Genomic DNA, 23,114 nt, shown 5'->3' with positions numbered 1-23,114 from the left:
TGGATAATGGAGATTTGTATGCTTGATTAAGGATTTCCCTCGAGAATACCTTTTTTGTTCTATCGTCTGCATGCTCCTTTTTTATTTCTTTCACGATTTTTTGTTCATTAGCGTTACCATTGAAGCGACGAGCAGGAATCGATATGGAAGTCTATTCGATGTGACCCACCGAGTTAAGACTCGTAGCCAAAGAGCAGGAACTTTTCTTCCTTTCTTCGGACCCTGCTGCGTGTGGTAAGTTCCCTAAGGGATAGCTCTGATTCGTATATAACGAGCTACGAATCCTCGACCTTCTTTTCTAAAGTCTTGAACAGAACCGACTTAATTCCCCAAACCACACACAAACACATTCGAACTCATTTTTCCCCTTTCTCAATAGTTTCAGTGTCGACTTACATTTCTTCTAATATTGACAATGAATGAAGCATCGAAAGGCAAACCTTACCATTATGTCACTTAATTAAAACACCATAAAGTTTATCTAGTTCGAATATCAAATGCCACAAAGCCATGGATCTTAGGATATCTATGAAAGTCGATAATTCAATACTTTCTGCTTGGATCCTTTGAGGACATTCGGGTTATTTAGTGGAAACTTATTTTTGATCAAAAGTCAGAAGGCATATCCGTGGTTCTAATGAAGACGGTAATACAAATTCTAAATATGTTGTGATATTACTCGAGAGAAGAACCTTCATGCATATAAAAGCCATCTATAACCGTGACAAGGCCGCCATCTTTGTCCGCCATATTGAATGTACATCAATATTCTGGAAAGAGGGGATCATGTGATATGATATTCTCCTTCGGAGAGTGTTATTGGCAAGAATCCCATCGTTCATATCCTTCATCCACACATTGTGGAAAGATATCGTTTGCTGCGTTTTGGACTCTTCACATCATCATTGAGGTTCCCTCATCAGTAAATAATCTTGGAGCACCACTACGTGGCGTGTCCAATTTGCACAAAATCTGGCTATTAAATATGCTGTTGCCTATGGGTAATTGTTGGCTTATCTGAGCGTCGCTGATTGAAATCTTCGACATCATTCGCAAGACATCAGGACGATTGTAACTTGTTTATTTCCTCTCAGTGTTATGTTTCGGTGACCTAAACATTTTTTCCTAACATTTGCAATTTTGCCTGTTAATATCTTGTAAACAATTGAACATTGATGAAGACTGGTTACACCACTGACTTTCTTTGATTTTTGTAATCCAAATTATACATCTTCCTTTTAAAAATCTACCTAAATTTAATATAGCGGATTTCAAGATGATTGACATGTTTCAGTTATGTCTCCAAAGAATGTTCCTTTCAATTCAGTTTTTCTTTTATCGATTCGGAATTATCTTCAACTAATAATGGAGCTGAAAATATAAAAGTTTGAATTGTAACCAGAAAGATATTAATGTTACTCAAGTACAATAACTACGATACCATTGCCATGTTTGTGAGGGCAAGCAGAGCTTCTAATTAGTAAACTGTTGGGAATTCCAATATTACAAGAATTTTTTTTCCCAGTTGTACAGAATGCACAGTGTGAGCATATAAAAGGTATGTGTCTATGTATGGTGGTTGGTTGATATGCATTGAATCTTTCAGGAAAAAAATCATGGAATTTTTATAAAGGTATAAATGAGAGCAGATCGTCGAGATAAATTAATAACGTTGAATCAAATATAAAGGCTGAGCATTGTACTGGATCCCCAGTTTCGAATAGGAGAAAAATATATATCTGTTTAGATCTCGAATTGCAGAAATACTGGAGTCTATCGCGAATGATTTGGTTATGAGTTTGACTCATTCCCATTAAAATATTTGAATATGTTGAAACTTCTACTTGAATGTGTTTCCGTGTTTCCGATTATATAAAAATGTTATAGACTGTTTCAAAAATGTCAGAGATAATAACGTAATGAAAGTTGTGTTGATGAAATGTGATACGTAAACTAAACTCGCATATTTTCCTTACCAGATATTTTCTCGAAAGATTAGTGTGCGTAAATTGAAAGTATAATATTTCTCAAATTCACAATTATTAACATATCTACAGCTATATCCATAATGAATATATTGATCACTACTGGTGATATCAATATATTGTTTTCTACAGTGCCTTTTCATGGACATGTCAACCCACAAACGCCCCTTTCATTAGATGCACCTTCCTTTCAGTCTGGTCCATAGCTACATTATGTAGATGACCAAAGAACTTCCTCATTGAATCTCGAATCGTATCTGGTGTGGCAATTGGCCAACATCAAAGACCCTTGAATTTTGGAATAGTGCCCAGTGACAGGAACATATTGTATTTTCCAGCGTTGCAGTCCATATGTGGAACCTGCCCTAAGATATACGTGTATGATAATAAATAATGCGCTCTGGAAGCAGAGCACTTTGTCTTAGTATTGTTACAAAGTAAATACATAATATATCATTGACAATAAATATAGATTTTTGGTGATTATTTTACAAATGTATCTTGAAGATACGAATGAAAATACTTGTGGCAGGCAAAATGCTATACATAAGGAGTAAAGTTATACAGAATGTGAAACACCTTAATTTGTTCTAGAAATATATGACCCCCATGGTAAATTCTAGGTTCGAATTCTTCCATTAATTTCATCCAGTCGTCATTCATCCTCATGGTCTCGATTAGCCAATGGTGGTAGAGGAGCGACGCAAGATAATAAAAATACAAAACAGTTTACTGGAAATTTGTCACCTTTCTATGAAACGAAAGACTTGTGGCCACTCATGTTGCTTCACTCAAATCTTTTGTTGATAAATCGCATTTCTTCGTGCTCGCTGTGTACTTAGCTCATCGGTTTGAATGTTGAGGTTTGCTGTATGCTCCTGTTGAGGTCTGGCACGGGGATTTCATATGTTGTATCTAATCGCCATTGAACCCTTTCGTCGCGATTTAACTTAAAATGAAGAAAGATGCCGTTAAATGCGGAAAGTCTCAGTAAATGGACCTCCCAGATGGCGTAGTGATAACGTCGTCGCCGCCTTGTAATCAAGAGGCCGGTGGAGGCCCATAGTGATTCAGATCCCACTTTAAACTGTAGGTCCAGTTCCTATTAGCCTATCTGTGCATAAAGTGGACTTAAATGAAAACTCAAACCACAGCAATGTTTTTCATGCACTTGTTTTGTGTGGAACTTAAAGTTTCATTACGTAAATCATTTGACGAAAACGAACAAAAAATATCCCAAGTTCAGTGTAATGTGAAAATATCGATAGCTTCTGAGTAATACTGCAGTAGTGCAACTTTTCGGAACTGCTCGCAAAGCTACCGTTTTATTATATTTACAAACCTCTCCTTCGCAACATGAAGTTCGATTCGCGTTCAGGTTCAAGGGAAGACAGATCGCTGACGGGAGAAATATTCAAATCTTAGATATTCGAATTATCGATGCTTTAGTGTCTGTGGCACTCTTCTTTCTTACGTATCCAAAAGAAATGTCTTTGCTTTGTTCTAATTATTTAATAGAGTAACACCCTGTTTTTTTTGATGGAGTGCTTAACATGACGTTCTTCGATACGAGGGCTGGTAGCTTCCAATAGATGTTTCACTGTTTTCCCATCATTTATTTTATCAAATCATCACTCATCCTCAGCACAATAGGTAGAGGACATAAAATAACGGAAAAAAAAGAGAATAACAAAAAGTTAAAATGATCGCATTAAAGAACACCGAAAAAATATTTTTTGAGGCGTATGAGGGTGTGTCAGCCTCATATTTGCATAATACACCCCTGTAAACAGTATTTGTGCAAGCCAACGAAGCTATTGCGTCTGGATCTAGTCAATATAATACTATGTAGGGCTTTGGGTTGTCCTGTATTTTGTCCTTATATGTGCTGAGTGCCTTTTTGCTGCCTCACTTTTATCTTAGCTAAGTAGATTGTAGTCCTCAGAGACAAGTGTTGATTTCAATTAAAAGGGAGACTTGATCTTGTGTAAAGTGACGGGTGCAAATATCTCAAGTGCTGAAGCACCTAAACCTTTCATTTCAATAAATCAGTCAAGGGGTATGCGTTATTGGTTATTTTTTTTAATCATGCAGCTATTGTTTGTTTATTTCTCTCTTGGCAGAAAGCTACAATATGATTATGGTTTCTACTATTAATTTTCTATTTTTGGTAAATTTACCTTTTCCATCTCTGTAAGTAAATCAAGCAATGAGAATGAATATATTTAGATAAAAATACACGAGAGAAGAAACACAAAGAAATGTCTTTGTTTTAATCCACTTATGCTTAGGCAGCCTAATCGGAACTGTATTAAGAATTGAAAGTAGGATCGGCCGACGTCGTAGTAGAGTGGTTAGCACAGGGCTCAGAGGTCCCGGGTTCGGTTACCGACCTGGGTACGGGTGAGTGTCCCGTCATCAATTTCATAATATCATCACTCATCGTCACGATGAGCCAAAAGTGGCAGAAAGCGAAGAAAAAAAACAGAATCTAACTCAAAAAATTATGATCGGAACCAGCTAGCCATGTACACCCAAAAGCAAAAAAAACAGTAGTCGAATTGTCCATCACCATTTTCATTCGGTCAGTATTACACAATGTGATGATAATAAATTGAAATAATGACGTCAATAAGCAGAGGGCAATGCCTACTTCGAAACAACATAGTTTCATTCCTTAAAACAAAACAGGAAGTAGAATAAAAAGGTAATGAAAATAGCGGTGAACAATATGCCTACTATTACTTTTGCCGTTGACTGTACAGTCACCGGTAATAAAAATGGAACACCTAGATCCTGAAATATTGCAGTGCAATGGCTTCCCAACTCTACGGCGATAGAAGAACTTCCTTTAGAAAAGGTGCCATTGAAGTAGGCCCATCGCCGTAGAGTTAGGCAACACACAACTCATTCCAGGGAAACAAGTATTTCAGGATCTAGGTGTCCCATTTTTATTGCCGGTGACTGTACATCATGTCTAGGATTCTTTCCAACATTCACAACCAGCTTACACATAATGAAACTAATAATATTTCCAAATGCTCTCATCGAGTAATAACCTTAATTAAAATTGATAGCGTCATAACAATTGTATATCACGTTAGTTTTCCAAGTAAATCGCATAGGCACGAAAATTCAAAGTTTGTTATAGTCTTTATATATTCTCTCTCTCTCTTTGGGTGTGTGTATGTTTGACTCGTAGATTATCGTTAACGAAGTGAAGGCAACACATTCTAATCCGAAAGAACATTACTCTAATTTCAGTTAATTACTTAACTTTAAATCATGTATATGGAATTATTTCTTGAATCGATACAATGAATATTTTGATCAACGCCCATGGGGAGGTCGACAATGAAATGTCCAGGAGTCGAATTTAGGACCTCAGGCCTCGCAGCGCACTAGGATAACGACTCAATCGCAGAGCCTGACTGATATTCGTACGTCAGTTAATTTACAGGATGTTAAATAAGTGGAACCAAAACAACACACTGTAGAGAATTGTTGACGTCACATTTCTGCAATGCTGAGCAGCAAACATGCTGTTTATTTGATTCCACCGTGTACAACTTGAATAATCAAAGCTCTTGTATTCAATGAGCTGCCGCAGTGACGCAATTCGAAGGCTCTACTCTTTTTAGGCAACACGCAATCATTCGGATTCCCAGATTCTGAACAGCAAAGACGAATATGATGATTAGATTCAGGTTGGAATACTAAGCACACAAACTGCTTCGTGTATGTTTGTGTAATATTGTTTATTTTATGTCATATTATACCTCGAGGTATACACAAATACAACGTTCATACCTCTCCCAGGATTCTAACCTAGAATTCCTGACTTCATAGCACTGTTCCTTAGCCACTCCCGTCAAGGAGCGTTGGAGTTGATTTTTCATTTTTTAATTACCCCCCCCCCCCGGTCGACGGCGCTGTGGTAGCGTCGTTGCCTTGTAATCAAGGGGTCCCGGGTTCGATACCCGGTGGAGGCACGTAGTGGTTCGGATCCCACTTTAAACTGTAGGTTCAGTCCCGATTAGCCTTACTGTGCATAAAGTGGACTTAAAACACCAAATTAATCAATTATTTGATGTGTGGCCTCTCCTTTCATTTTCGCCCCTTTTTGACATTCTGTACCTGTGTTCATAGGTCATATTCAAATATATCACACATTATTGTTACGAAACTAACAAACTCTAATTCTAGAATCATATTGTGAATTGGTTATACACCCTTTAGATGTGCCCAAGGAACTATAAAATATTAAGAATTGTAAGTCGTTCATTTAAATTTGTCTGTCATTTTAATGTCATTAAATTCAACGGCTAAACATATAATGCTGATTCCCTATCTCGGGATTCTCTGGAGCAAGGCCTCGCATAACGTTAGAGATAGGGAAGAAAGCGAGTGTCGTAGCAAAGCAGTATATGCTACTACAAAGGCTGGTAGCTGCAGTCGCTCCCCCCTCCCCTTCCACGAAATTCCGTTACCACACATGTGTTCATTGGTCGACCCCTCTCGAGTCACTACTTGCGCAGAGACTTGCTTTTGTTTTCTCGCTCCAGAGATTCCTGAAATAGAGTATAGACAAATAACAGGAAACGTAGTTTTTTTTATGTATTTTTTTCCTGGTAAATTCTTTAAAAATCCACGTACTACATTTAGTGCGTCAGTCGTTTCATATTTCCATGTAATGAAATAATACGTACCTTCCGGAAGTCTTACTTTTTCTCAACTGGATTAACTACAAATAATATATCAGATTTAGGAAACTGGTAATTTCGTTTCTTCATACATTCTTCTGGGTAAATACAGGTAGATGCCACTTATGAATTACTTATTACTTGTACGGCTTTGGGAACAGCTGGATTTTAATGACTCTATTCAAAGAGCATGAAAGTAACAACTCTATATCTGAACGCTCCGTGCTTGTTAAAAACTGTATGTTTGATGTGTTGGAGGATATTAATAACGAGAACAGCATCCAGCACACATACACATCACTCTTCTCGCAAAAACGCACGGAAAACACGTGAAAAACAGAATTTGAATTTCCAAACGAATAACTCAAAAACATTAATTGTAAAACACAATGTGTAAAATGTGGGATTTTTCACAGTGAGAATGCCCTTATATTTTTACAAACGTATTTGTGTTAATAGATAATGAAATACTTATGATAGAAATTTGAATACATTTGTTTTCATGGATTGAAAATGCACTGAGGAAACAAATTAACTGAACGATTGTTCATGTCTTGTATCTTGTATGTACCGGGTACTTCATTCTTATCCACTGTTGTGTCCCAATCAATGTCTTTATTCTTTTTGTATCACCACCCCCTCCTCTCCAGAACTGAGCCGTGTACAGCTTCATTTCCTAATTGGCCTGTCAATTCCACACTCTCCATTCTTCGCCATAGCCACATTTTTAAAAGATTCTAGCCACTTTCTCTCACGTATTCCTAGAATCCAAGTTTCTTTACCATGCGATTTTGCACTCCACACAAAACTCTTCATTAGTCTCCACCTTAGTTCTTTGTTAAAAGATTCACAAAGAAACTTATATTTATAGCTTCCTTCGCCATTACTACTCTCACTTGGACTTCTTGACTGCAGCTAATGTTACTTTTTATTATACATCCCAGGTATCTGAAACTATCAACGTGTTCAAGTTTTTTCCGCGAGTTCTCACGTTAATTTTCCTTGGTTTTCTTCCAGTAACTATTGTCTTTGTCTTATTTCCTTGGTTTTCTTCCAGTAACTATTGTCTTTGTCTTATTTTCTTGGTTTCCTTCCAGTAACTATTGTCTTTGTCTTATTTCCTTGGTTTTCATCCAGTAACTATTGTCTTTGTCTTATTTCTTTGGTTTTCTTCCAGTAACTATTGTCTTTGTCTTATGTCCTTAGTTTTCTTCCATTAACTATTGTCTTTGTCTTATTTTCTTTGTTTTCTTCCAGTAACTATTGTCTTTGTCTTATTTCCTTGGTTTTCTTCTATTAACTATTGTCTTTGTCTTATTCCCTTGGTTTTCTTCCAGTAACTATTGTCTTTGTCTTATTTCCTTGGTTTTCTTCTAATAATTATTGTTCTTGTCTTATTTCCATGTAGTACACCCGATAACTACAGTCTTGCAGGCCGACGATGCTCTGGCGCCAGCATTCAAAGCAAGGATACTCCTCTGTGGAACTTGTGTTGCGTTGTCCATGTGTTTGCCCTCATTTCGCCTTACCATCACCGTCGCAATTAACCAAAAGGGGAGAAATGCGGCGTTAAATAAACTCAACCAATCAATTCAAGGATGTTCAGGAAAATACACTTCAGTCACATAGCAATTTAAGGACAATATAATAAGCAAAATTTTACTTTGGACATGTGTATAGATTCTAAACAGTTATGATCTAACATGTACGTATATCATGTCTGTAATGTTTGCTGTTAAAAAAATAAACATGAATGTCTGTTGTAAAATTCCATTTTTAAACGTAAGTGCTATTTCCAGAACAGACTAGAATTAAATCCAATATTACTTCAAATGTCATCAAAACTTCTTTTTCCCTCTCTAGGGGTGCAAGAGATGACCCTTTCCGAAGACACCCAAATGTCAACTTCTCTTCCACCTAGTACACCCTGGACTGCCGGGTTCGATACCCACTGGAGGCACATAGTGGTTCGGATCCAACTTTAAACTGTAGGTCCAGTCCCGATTAGCCTTTTTGTGCACAAAAGTGGACTTAAAACAACAATTCAAAAACATTGGACTGTATTTTGCAGATTAGTGATTCTCTGGTGTCTGGAGTCACTGCCAGTAAAATCCTCTGTGGGGATCGTGTTGTGTCGTCCCTATGTATTTGTGTTTGCCCCTTCATCTATTTCATCTTATCACCATTCATCCTCATCTTCGCGATTATCCAGAAGTGGCAGAAAAGCTATGTAAAATTAAACAAATCAACCAATCAAATCCTCTGTCTAGTTTGTCAAAATTTATTAACTCCGCTACACAGTAATCGACTCTTGATCTACAGTTTAAACGCATAGCTTCCTTCACCAGTGATCGATCTTGGGAAGCTTGATATTAAGGCTACAACTTCTGCCACTACGCTATCGCTAAGGCCATATCTGGATTCTAAAACGCAGAAGCCAGGAGAAAACATATGGCGCAGATGATTGCGGCTACCAAGAAGTAGCACCGATATAATTTACTTTGAAAGGACGTTCGTTCGTTTCAAAAGAAAAATCCCCTGCTGTGTATATTGCGCAAGACTGCGAAAAGCCATTCTCGACAAGAGCGCAATGCTTCTACGTGACAATGCTCAGTTACGTAAGCCAGTAGAACGCACCGTCTGTTACGTTCTTCTGCTTGGCATTTCCTTTAGAACTGGGCTTTTTATTCGAGTCAATGAATCACGACCAAGTCCAACATTTCCACGGAAATACCTAGCAAGCGCGCTCGATTAGAAGGAAATGTCAGTCCCGCGATGGAGAAAATCTTCAGCAAGAAGCTCAGAGGAAGTCAAAAGGCTGTGCAGATATTGGAAGGGAAAAGTATATTATTTGTTCTGTGAAGCCATATTTGATCATTTCCCCTTTATTCAGTAGCACCTGCATCAGATTAAATTCAGAGTTAATTTTCGGAAAACCCACAGCTACAATATTTTTAAAGCAAGTTTTGTGCATGTGTCTAACCTATACCCTGTCCCAGGAGTCTCTGAGGCAAACGAACGAAAACAAGTCTTTTCCGCAAGTAGTAAGTCGAGAGAGCTCGACCAATGAATTCGTGTGAGGGAAAGTGATCGCATGAAGGGGGCAACGCGACCGCAGCTACACTCTGTCCCGGCCACCTTTAGACCACGGCCGCGCATAACGGCAGAGAAGGAGGGGAAATCTAGTGGACGGAGCGAAACAGTACTCACTGCTGCGAAGGCTTGTAACTGCAGTCGCTTTCCCTCTCCACGCAATCTAATTTCATCTCACTTGTTCATTGGTGGAGCCGTCTCGCGTCACTACTTGCGCAGAGACTTGTTTTCGTTCCCTTGTTCCAGAGATAACCGAGACAGAGTATGACAGCTGTTTGCAGCAGCGCGCACAACTTTTCTCCGCTCACTCGCTTTCACCCCTTCTCTACCGTTATGCGCGGCGTTGCTCCACATACTTCTGTGACGTAGTATAAGCAACTATTATTATCCAGGTTGTGAACATATATAATGTATCGAAGAGTGATTGATTCTTTTGTCGCTTTTGTACCACTTTTGGCTAACTGCAACGATAAGGATGAATGGTAATAAGATGAAATCGATGTAAATAAAATTCTCAAACACACATAGACCCCACCAAGGATACGTCCAACAAAGTGTTATACTGTCTGCGAGTCCAGACGCAAGAGCCTCGTTAAGCTGCAAAAGGCAGTCCAGGGTGTACTTCGTGGAAGGGCGGTTGACATTCGTGTGCCTTCTTGAGAAGTTCGCCCCCTTACACCATGAAAAAAATAGTGCAGTGGGCAAAAAAGGTTCTCGTATCTTTGTACGCATAGTTTTACGGTGGAACTAGTGGATATAACCCCCTTGTACGGTTTAAGAGGGCAAAACTCATGGTTCGTCAAATGAACTTTTAATATCCAACCTTATAGCCGATAACTCAACTTACACTAGAGATAATTTGAATGCTGTACCGTTCAAAGATATAATTTACTATAGAGCAAATTGCCATGCAAAATGTATTAAGATTTACTATAGTGATGATGTGAAAGGGTAGAAAAATCCCACTGCACAAAACAGCAGTAGTTACAAGTAATTTTATTAGTGATCGAAAGGTAGTAAATTAATGCATGTACCTAAATGCTTCAAGTTTACTCAACCCTAACATTAAGTATGGAATCAGAAACACTCTAATTGGTATACAAATTAATAGGATAGTTTTTGTTGTAGACTGATAATTATTCCGCTTTGTTACTCTGAGTTTTACGTGTAATGTTTTGCAACTTTAAGCAGAATTAGAATCAAACACGCATGATACAAATCATACACTTACCTTAGCAAGCTCTTAAGAGACTCTTACAAGTTAGTATAACCAGTTACGAAACCAGATATCCAGGATTTGTGGACTTGGCAAGATTTTTTATTTCAATTTTACACGTTTCGTTGCGATTTTTCATTCACGTAACGGTTAATATTACAAAGTAAAACTGACGCAGTAAATATTTGCGTAACATTTTACCTCTAATCACATCATATACGTTCATTATTCATTGTTATGGTTGGGGAATTAATGTTTGAGGTGGAGAAAACAATCCTAACATGTCTGAAAATTCCACTACATCCTCAATTAACGTGTTATCTCCCTGTGCGGTATAAATTTTAGCTATCACGTTAATCTTCAGTGAAAATAGGGGTGATATGTTGACAGCTTTTAAAAAGCAGTAAGCAGATCCTCACAAACATTCGCCACTCTTGTTAGAAGAAAACAACACACCTTGTATTAAAATCAGTGTTCGGAAAGTTGCTTTTTAAAAGTAACGTAGTTGCAATAACTTTGCCAATAAGTATGTACGTTTAAGCTTTGTAAATTGTGTATATCTGGTATCATTACTATGTAATTCGATCCTAACTCTTCTCTACTTTTTCCAGTGGTAAATCAACGCTACCAACCCAAAGTGTACAACCAAGGAGTAATTTTGGGCAACACGGTTGTCATGAAATGCAACGTGCCTACATTCGTCAGGGATTATGTCACTGTGACATCGTGGTTACAAGACACAAGCTTTAATATCTACCCAACAACGGAGAGCGGTAAGTACAAGTCAATTGCTTTCTAAACATTTGTCATATGAATTGCACAATTCATACAGGAAGAAGTTTTATGTTCCTCATCTCTTGATGTAGCTGGTGGTGTGTCGTTCCTCGTACCACCTCCATTTTCTTATATCTTTTGGTTAACATCATCTCACGGAAAACTTGTTTATTTTCGTTTCTGTTCTTTATTTCAGATTCAAATGCAAACCTAAGTGTTGATTGAAAGTCCTAGTGATGAGCTTTCCTATTTAGTAGAAATCAACTCAACTTTCAACCAAATACTTTATTTCCGTCTACTTTGCTGCACTTTTTTGACTCTCTCTCTGCACTCAAGCGTCTAATTGGTTACACGGTGCAACAGCAATTCGTCTTTCATTTATTTGGTGTTGTGTAGTGTATTAGGTGTCTGCACCGTTTGCACTACTTTCTGGAGTGGTGTAGTGTGTGGTGTATGATCACGTGGTGTGTGCTAACTAATCAAATGAACGTTTAAAACAGCAGACAGGCATCTGTTGAATCTTGTGAACTTGAACACCGATATTCGTGTACTTGGTTGAACGGCATTTCCTTGCACCAACCCGACGAGCCTGACACCGGAATACACCTGCACTACGCCTAGTGTGCAAAGTGCAACGAACTAGACGGGGCCTTTGCTTAAGAGAGAACTCTTGTTTCTCAATGTAATTGCCATGCTAGAGTCACAGTCGTTAACAGCATAGATTGAGAAAATCACACCTCTGTTTCGCAGTAACATGCTGAAGTTGCCAAAACCTTGTTGCTCATACAGAGCTATGCTGGTAGGCCGTACATAATAATGTGCACGTTTGGACGCTACTATGGGTCTTTTCAGTTCTTATGGCGGGCGCTCTAGAAGCTAGCAAGGGAAGTGGTGAGCGGACCAACCAGACAACAGCAGTGGCGCCCGAGAGATACGACGTGGCGAAAATAAGTACTACGTGAACCTCGTTCTACTGGCTGCTGCGTTTCTTATCGTGTTGGATTTGTAGCTTCCCCTTCCCCGCTCCCCACTTCCCTTGCCTTCTTCTAGAGCGCCCGCCGTAAGAACTGAACAGACCCAAAGCTACACACTACAGTCTTAAATAAATATCCTGTTGATACCTAGACTGGAAGATAGCTAGAAACTTTGAGCCACGCCCAGTTCCTTTGCTTTCTGATGTTGGCACTATGCTGTAATATCTCCACAGAAGTTGAGTTTAAGTCCATTTCATGCACAGATAGGCTAATCTGGACTGGACCTACAGTTTAAAGTAGAATCCAGAAAACTATTTTCCTACTTGATTTACAAGGCAAATACTTTACCACTACTCTATCCTGGAGACCTTCTCCACGTAAGTAATACTAAATGTAAATACAATCCCATTACCCCTAAATATGCCAGGCCAATATATTGCAAGATTTACAGTTTAGTCCGCAAGCTGTATAAGTAACCAAGGTTTCAGGTTCTTCCAGCGAACCGTCAGATATTGATTGATTGATTTGCTTTATTTTACTTCGCTTTTTGTGCCACCTTTGACTAATTTGCGAAGATGGGGATGAGTGATGATATGATGAAATTGATGAATGTACCCTCACAAACTTCCATGCCCAGGCCGAGATTCGAACCCGGGACCCCTGGCGTCGTAGCAAACCGTCAGATATAAGATAACTACAGTTGCCAGAACTGTGTCTTAGACTGGGACGATAACGTCAACATTGATCGACTTTGAGAAGCGTTCCTACTTGTGCTTTTGGCTTAGATTGTGCTGGCTTTCCGGAAGATTTAACACATTGACTGCCATGTGTATGATATGTCATACACATGGCTTCTTGCTTCTGGGCCACGTGTATGCTACTCCATACACAAACAAGAACCTGATTCTTGGCCGCGTGTATGGAAACGCATTCACAGTTCAAGCAAAACTATATGACTGTTAAATAGCCGTGGCGTACAGCTAAGATGGGGCAGTAATAATTTTAATTTCTGTAATGTCTTACAAGAGTAAAAAAACCTTCAAAACTTTATTTACGCTTACGTATTCTTTTCACTAGTACAAATGTATTGACAACTAAAAAAGAAGGTTAATGTGTAAATACAATTTTTTTTCTGGTTGGAATTCACAGCAAGCGATAATACATTGTGGAATACATTGCTAGTACATCATAATTCTTACAAAACGATTTGTTATATAATATTTTTTGTAAACTTATGTTCCTTGTAGATATATAGATATAAGGATGACATATTTTGTACCGAACACTTTGGAAGTTCAATGATTTTTGTTGAAACACTCCCGGCACATAAAAGGATTTTTGGGACATTTGTCAAATACTGTCTTCACCCACCTGGTAAACTTCCTCCCTGTCGAGTCAGAATTTCCACTTCTGCCATAGATTTTGTAGCAATGTACACAGCGTCCTTGCTTCTTTCTTCCATTATCCCCTACTTTGTCTATCAAGGGATGAGTTGGAGTTTTTCTGCCTTGTTGCTCAGCTAAGGTGAGTTACTGTCCAGGAGGTAATTATTCAGAAAGAATATTTAGGATTACATGTTTCCTGAATTCATTTATGTGTATGTTACTTGACTGGATGCAGTCACTGTAGAGAATGTAGGCATTCACGAGAGCCGTTCCCCATATAAATGCAATAATAACTTTCTTGTACCATTTTGTAGTCTTTCGCAGAGCATTCCCATATGAAGCCAACTGATCACTTACGTCAATGAAGGACTTGCCAGTATTGTAATCAACAATTGCGGTAGGCTTTCTAATTTCTGAACCACGTCTTTCTGTTACAGTTACCTCTTCAGGAGAGTGAGCTGTAGATAGAACTAACACATCTCTCTTATCTTTCCACTTCAGAATAGTCACACCTTCCTGAGTTTCCTTTCCTACAATATCACCTTTCCTCAATTTATCTTGAAGAACATCTGCTGGCAAATATTTACGGTTAGACCTAATTCTACCGATCAGATGGGTATTATTGTGAATGCCAAGGTAAACAAGAGGAACGCTGGTGCAAAAATTATCTGTGTAAAGGCACCGGCCTTCACCGAGAAGATGTCTTACAAGCTGTAACACAACAGTTTCAGGAACTGACATGTTACCGGACATGTTTATATTTCCAACATAAAGAATAATGTTCCATGTATAGCCCCTGCTGGTACACAACTTGAAAACTTTCACTCCGTATTTATTCTTTTTGGAAGGGATGTACTGCCGAAATGAAAATCTTCTCCGCCATGGTATCATACTTTCGTCGACACTATTTTACCCTGGTGTGTATATTTCTTGGAATCGTGAAATGAGCTTGTTGGTGATGTTCGTAATTTTATGTAACCTAAGATTAGGGACAACACGTGTATTGTCTGGAAAATGCCTCATTCGTAGAAGCAGTTCAAATCTGTTTCTACTCATTATACTTCGGGAAAGATGAAAATCATATAAAGCATTAGTGCTCCAGTAGTCTGATAATTTTGGTACTTTCATCACCACAAAATTTTAAAACAACGTGATATTCGGAAAGAACAAGACAAAATGTGGTAACACAAAGCGAATAATTACGTGTATGAAATCATATACACGTGGCATACAACGTCAAATTGAAAACATACGCCGCGTGTATAGAAATGCATACACACCACAAAAACCTCAATAATGGGCTTAATTTCAATTGTATTGAGATATTATACATACACATCTCATTCACAGTCGGTCAGTAACAAGAAAATCGGATTGGCCCAGAAGAGATACATTTTCAGTTACATGGTGGCAGTCAATGTGTTAAGTGCGACTGCGTGTCCACTTTCAACAATACCATGAACAAACGTATGTCCTTAGTTCTGTTAGGTCAGGTTATATCATATGGATAGGTTAGTTGTTTTTCATATTTTTGTCACATGCATTTGATCAATTTATGGTTCCACTTGAGGGAAATTTTACGGTGTAGTAGTTGGTTAGCCCACCGGATCTGTAGGTCTGTCGTAAATTCTATCACGTCTTCAGAAACTTGTTGGCCTTTAGAAATGAAATGGGTTGTTGAAACTTCAGGTTAGAATAGGTAAAACTAGATGCACTAGGAAATATATCATGTCCAGTTAGCACTGTATGCTAATACAATGTAATTATCACTAACGGTCAGAGAAGTAACTGTTTCTAGCATAAATTTCGATTTTCATCCATCTCACGGATTCAATGCTGTAAGTTGACTGCAATATTAAGAATGTATATAGTTTCCATAAAGATTTATGCAGGGAAATGTGTTATAATAAAGCACTCTGTTGTGTTTACATCTCTAGTATATTATTGGATTACTTCCCATCCATGGTCTAAGACGGTAAAGTAAGTCCAATGTCTCTTAAGCTAAAACAAACGCCCTGAGACTTCAGAACCAATATGGGCTTGAGCGTAAGACACCGTGGACCTGAAAAACACCAACGGCCATTGTCAGAAACATCTGCCACTTGTGAGCAATTGTGTTGCAGTACTTCATTAATCACTATCTCCTGGTGAGGAAAAAAGGTGTAGTTGGGTCGTTCTCGCGATGGTATGTCCAGTTGAGAGAAACTGCTTATTACTAAGCTGGGCTAACTTAGAATTTACTAGTTAATGAGTCTAGCGCGAAGGAATATATCGGCGACGTAGTATCATATAGACTTCGGAGACATGATTGAATTTGCTTGATTGCTTGACAATGTTCAAACAATTTATTTTTGTACATAATTTTTAAATTTCTTTGTAATATCACCAAGGAAGTTCAGTCAGATGATAAAATTCTCTTTTTTGTAAAGTTTTACATGTTGGGTCGCAGAATTTTATGTTATTTGGCCATAGACTCGTCGCTTATCTTTGAATTTTAATTTCACTTTATGCACACAAGCATATCGCGACTGAACCTTCTGTTTATAGTGTGACCAGAACCACTATGCGCCTTAACTAGGTATCGGTCGAGGGACTCTTTGATTACAAAGCTTCCACGTTACCACTAAGTTATTTATCGTTTATCAACACTTATTTTAAGTGCTCCGTAAGTACCTTGTATCCTCAGGAAAATCAACTTCGAGATGAGGATACAGCCACTTACGAGCCTCGGCCAAGATCTTTCCACCCATCTGCCATCGACGTTACTACACCAGTATTGAACTCTCTTCTCTATTTGTGGTTTACCAGTTGTGTTTATGCTAACCACTACACTAGAGAAGCTGACATTCTGATACGAGATATGCTAGTGAGGAGTGAGTAGAAATTATAATTTCAGTGTGGAACATAAGTGACACTTCCTGTCTTGTAAATTAATTTAGTTACTTATAAATTTCATAAATATTTTTTGTACATAACATCTTGCATACATCAAATCAAAGCAAAAGTTACAAGTTTTCACAATTAAAAATAGTATCTTTGGTACATGTTTCTCGAGAAATTAAATTGTGTTCCATTGTTCATTTCTGACGTTTCATTCACTGGAACTAACATTATTTGAGCTGCCTTTTCGGCACTAGATCACGTTGAGTGCTGAACCCACGATCTCGACATGGACGGTCCCATTCAAGGGTTCTGGCAGGGGCATGAGTGTTGCTTTGCGAGTGTCCCTTCAACAATTTCATATAATCAACTTTCATCTTCGTCGTTGCGGTTAGCCTAAAGCTATAGAAAGATGACGTTAAATAAGAGAAATATAAATAACATTAGAGACATTTGTAGGTATTGGTATGAACTTGTTAGAACAGTCACTTTACCGACCCTCGTGGTGGATTGTTTATCACAGCGTGCTATGACGCCTGGGGTGACGTGTTCGAATCCCGGTCTGGGCATAGGTGTTCTTTGTGAGCATTCCTTCGTGAATTTCGTCATATTATCACTCATCCTCATCGTCGCGATTAGCCAAAAGTGAAAGAAAAGTGACGTAAAATAACCAAGTTCAATCAATCCATCAAAGAACACTCACTTTTTTGCAAGCTAACTAAAGTATAGCACAGGAATGATGGAGAGTCAAGAACTGAAACCATCATATAGAGTTTGTGTAATATACAGGATACATATATGTGTGTATATGTACGTTACACTTCTCTTACCGTGCGTGTGTGTTTTCGCTTTGAAGCTTTGAGGCTTCACATCGTCTCTGTACTAATTAGCCCCGAGTCCTTTTCTCTGTGCATACCAACTCGCACTTTGAGATAATTTTCTCTTCTACGAAAGCAGATGAAAACTGAAAATCTTTGGCACATAACAGAAATAATATTTCTACATTCTCCATAAAAAATTATGATACTTTGAGCGAAGATTTTCTGCTTGAGGCAACCGTGTAATTGCTTGTGTACCTGCAGTAGCTCCCACCAGCGTCCGCACGTGTGCTGAAACCACCTCATTAACAGCAGAGAGGACTAAACTCGATCAAAGGTGAGAGTTTCGCTGAAGAAAAGGTAAATTAATTTAGAGTCCTAAGCATTCAGTGCTTTAAAGAAAGTTCTTCCAAAACACATGTTTGTGAAGTATTTGATAGGATTATTAATATCTTAACAGTTTCAACAGGTTTCCCGCTTCGTAAGCGTACCAAGTTCGCTCACAAGCACATTGTTATTGCCCTCGGTTTCCTTCGCGAAATTTGTTTTCCATCTCCCCCTTTGGAAATGGCTGCACTTACGTAATTGGTAGGCGTATTGGAGATTCAATTAATAATTTTAATAGAGTAACTGGAAGCGAAGGAAATTGGAGAAAATTAATTTCATCTGGAGCCAATAAGAAGCGTTAAGAATGTTTTTAATCGTAATTTGACAGAGGAACTCATTATCACTGCAACATACGTTGTTTATGGGAATTTGTTTTCTCTGCATTTATATAAAAATGAAAGATCAGTGTCACTTCTACGGTCTAATTACTAATTAGGGTATATCAATGTTTACTTTGTAGGAAGTAGATGTTGGTTGAGCACGTTTCATCTTAAAAGATTAGTTTGGAAGAATTTTAAATTCAATTCAGGAAATTGTGTTGGGTTAGTTTGCAAGAGTGATTTGTATATTCTTGTAAATTTCCTTTGGATTGGTCCATTGATCGTACGAGCAACTTTGTGTGAAGCATTGTATTTTAAGATAGATTTTCATTTGAAATGTAATATTTCCAGTACAGTAATAAATGTACAGTTTCGGACACTTCTGGGTTGTAATGATCTCTCTGTAATTCAGTGGAGTTATTTCAACCAAGAGGTGTCCGTGACTGAACCCGCCTTTGTCACTGACCACTTTGAATGGCCAAATCTTGATTACTGCCAAAGGGTTCGTGGTTTGTGTCCCTTTAATACAAGCATAGTTCAACGTTCATCATTCATCTGCATCGTCCAAATTAACAAAAGTGACCCAAAATAAGAAAAATACTAATATACCAATGTATGGTAGCTACGTGAAATATCATGGAATGATATCACAGAAATGATCGTCAGAATGATTTTTTCAATGTTTTTGCAATTTACATTAAAACTAACAAGCGTATTTAAAAACAATTCTTGTCAGAAATTAATATTCTTCTCGTTAGTGAAGATAGATCGGATTGAAGTGTTTCAATAGCAAGGTAGTTGCAGATTGTTGAACACAATTCGCATCCTTTCTACGAGTAGCCATCCATGCTTTGACAAACACAATTCGTATCCATTGCTTTTTAAGCACAACATTCTCAAAAGGTTCGTTAGAGTGATTGATGGAAGGAACAAAGTAGCATTATATATCATACAATATATCGATCTAAAATCCAATTATCTTAATTGTAAATCATGAATCCCTTCAAGGTTGAGTTTTGCAAAGAAATGTTTCCGCTAAAATGTGACTTGTTGCTAATATTTTAAAACGCAATATCTATTTTGGTTATTTTACGTCACTTCTGTACATTTTTAAAGTTAATTACGATAATGGTGAATTGATTAAATAAATTAAATGAAGAAACAAAAATAATGAATTTCATGTACCTACATATATTCATATTCATATATGAATATAGCATAATAAGGAATAAAAAAAAACATTATGCACTTCTGCAGAGTTGTTCAATATTTTAAGTAAAATAAATTACAAATGTTGACGTTACTTTGAAGTAATACAATGCCTTTCACGGCCGAGGTGGCCGTAGAGCGGCGACTAGTGCACCGGAAAGTAAGATCGCATGTACCGGCAAATTGGGTGCAACATCTGCCAGGCAGACGTCATGAAAATGTCTTTCTTGTGCAAGATGTCTCAGGGATTTTTGAGGAGTATGTTCCAATCTTGCTCCAATGTCTTCTAGTTTCTCCTCAGTAAGCACACGCCGTTTCACCTTTCGCTTCTTATCAAGACCAGATCCTGTTTCCCTAAATTTGTTCACAAGTATCCGAACACTGTCTCTGTGTAAAACAGGAACATCTGAGAATTCTGCGGCAAAACACATTCTAACTTCCATACAAGAATTCGAAATGACGTAAGAGACGTACATAAAATGTCGTTGCTTTAAATTGTACGGATAGCGTGGCATTATTAGACTGCAGGAAAGCACCAGTAAACATAAACAAAACAATCTAAAACACTTGTTAACACCTTAACACTTCACAAACACATGCAAACTGAACACCGGCTGTCTGGATAATGAAGCATTGACGCGTCCAGTGCCAAAGTCAGCGTGCAGCTATGGGTCTAAATGCCGGCAGATGCGCTCGTGCTTACCGGCGTGCTAGTCGCCGCTCCACAACCAATTCGTCCGTGAAAGGCACTGTATTTTTACATTACGACAGCACATTAAGTTAATTTCGTTCCTTATAACTTCGAAAGAATTAAGGAAAACTTGTTTTCATCATCGTGTGCTGATGAGCGTAGATTATTACTGTAATGAAATGTTTATTCTTTGATTTGAGTGAATGCATTGAGTGAATCTGGGGATATGCTGTCACTATCATTTATCCAACTCATATCCCGGGAATCGAGCCAGTTTCTTGCACGTGGTAGTCAAACGCCTTACCATGGCTCACACAAGCCAACACGATATATGTCTGAATCAAAAGTTCATGGTTCGTCTTGCGATAGCGAACACGGGGCATTCTATTGTGTAATAATTTGCAAAAAAAATATTTTGTTAAAGAAGAAATTCTTTCAGGATATCAGCTAGGTCAGTTCCAGTTATACTTTCGAGACGTAATGTCACTCTCATATTCTAGTATTGAGATGATTTTACCTCTTGAAAACTCAGAATCATGCATATCCGGAACTGACCTAAATGATATATCGAGATGATATCTTCATCGCTTCACTTCAATCCCTGAAGATGAGAGTGACGTTAGCGCTCGGAAGCATATCCGAAACTGACCTGCTTGATATCCAGAAAGAATATTTTCATCGCTTCACTTCAATCCCTGAAGATGATAGTGACGTTAGAAAACGGAAGCATATCCGAAACTGACCTGCTTGATATCCAGAAAGAATCTTTTCATCGCTTCACTTCAATCCCTGAAGATGAGAGTGACGTTAGCTCTCGAAAGCTCGGAAGTATAACCAGAACTGACATGGCTCATTTACAGGGAGAATCTCTTCATTCCTTCACTTCAATTCCTGAAGATGAGAGTGACGTTAGCTCTCGGAAGCATATCGAAACTGACCTGCTTGATATCCCAAGAGAATCTTTTCATCGCTTCACTTCCATCCCTGAAGATGAGAGTGGCGTTAGTATATCCGGAATTAACTTGCTTCATATCCAGAAACAATTTCTTCACCATTCGTTTAGGAAAGCTTCAACAACTATGTAAACCTTCTATTGATCTCATATCCACAACCGCCTGACCCTGTGGCTGAGTGGTTAGCACATCGCGATGCGACGCCAGGGGTCCCGGGTTCGAATCCCGCTCGGGCATGGTTGTTTGTGAATGTCCATTCATCATTTCGTCACTCATCCCCATCTTCGCAAATTAACCAAGAGGCACAAAACGCGAGGTAAAATAAAATAAATCAATCAAATCATATCCACAACCAGAGATATTCCTCATGTCATGCACTTCATGACTTAAATCACGAGGTCATCCTATTTTACCACGTTATACATCCGTGACACCCGCTTTTCTCTACCCACGAGAATGCTGCGTCAGGACCACCACGCTTTGCTCAACCTACGGTGAAAATCGAATCATAAGCAGGCACAGACTTCTGCCTTGCCACGACTCGCTTCAGATCGCAGAGCTGTGGAGGTTGCTAGTGTTAAAACCGTCCATCTCAACAGCACCTTTCCAAGGCTCGACACTTTACGCTTGCTGAGATCTGAACAAAGGCAGATTGCTCTTTACCCGCGTACAAGACTTTTTAACGACTGTTGAAATTTCAGTCAAGGAAGCTTTCGTACAGTTTATCCTCCTAAATCAGTATAAACAATATTTTTTAAGCATCGAGTTTGTTGATGTTTGAAATTCTTATTTTGTGTATAGAAACCTGATAATTATATGTTTTCTTAAAATGTTTATAGAGAAAGAGTTAAGTACACATCCAGCACCAGCGAAGACGTTTTTCCTGCAAAATCGTATTTTTTTATATTATCAGGAAATAAGCATAATAAAATTCAAATAACGCGGGGACAAATTTGACAATAGTTGAAGTAAGTCTTGAAGCTTCCTGGCGACGAATGATGACGATTCTTCGTTTGAAATAATCGTCATAAAGTTTATACACGTATGCAGTCATAATCTATACGCGTTGTGCGATTAGAATTTATTATTTTGTTGACTTGTATTTGTACCCAACAGATTCACCTTTTGGAACAAATTCATTTGGAGTAGTAACTTTTTGGTCACTTTTATACATTTATTTATTTGTACTGCCGATCATTAGTGCAGATCAGAAAATGGACAACGGCCTAGGTTTGTTGCAAATTAAAATAAGAAATAGTTTAAATAATACAAATCTAAAGGAGAGCCGTCTAGTTCAAATGAGAAATTCATTTTGGAGATTTTTTATCTTAGTCTTATAAACTATTTACTGATTTGGGGATTCCAAATCAAGTATTGTTTTTATTGATTGTTATCATATATGAAAATTTTTCTGTTACTCAGCGTCGCAAAAATTTACGTTCGTTTGATAATACAATACGAGAGAAATTATGTGTAAGAGCTCGGATAAGTTGCGATTGATTATTATTTGGTTAACTTCGCTTGTTTCATTTCGCTTTTCTGCCACTTGTGGCTAATAGCGAAGACGAGGATAAGTGATGATATGATGAAATTCGTGAAGGTACACTCGCCGGGATTCGAACCCGGAACCCCTTAGATTCTTAGCTCGCTGTTTTAAACACTGCGCCACGGAAGTCGGCTATGATAGATTGTGTTGCTATGCTAAAAAGTTAAGTATTTCGTCATA

The 23,114-nt window shown here is 38.1% G+C and overlaps 1 protein-coding gene across 1 annotated transcript in view; it reads left to right on the top strand.

Annotated features, from left to right (window-relative positions):
- LOC145981412 (cell adhesion molecule Dscam2-like) overlaps positions 1–23,114 on the top strand; it is an 842,890-nt gene that overhangs the window by 324,329 nt on the left and 495,447 nt on the right. The window contains 1 exon segment of the mRNA XM_083114650.1: positions 11,609–11,770. Coding sequence (XP_082970776.1) covers positions 11,609–11,770 — 162 coding nt within the window.

Source organism: Lepisma saccharinum, chromosome 2, assembly GCF_977018435.1.
Source record: "Lepisma saccharinum chromosome 2, izLepSacc3.1, whole genome shotgun sequence".
In the NCBI taxonomy this organism is placed as follows: Eukaryota; Metazoa; Arthropoda; class Insecta; order Zygentoma; family Lepismatidae; genus Lepisma; species Lepisma saccharinum.
Note: the sequence above shows the minus strand (reverse complement) of the source record. Positions and strands in the feature narration are given on the sequence as shown.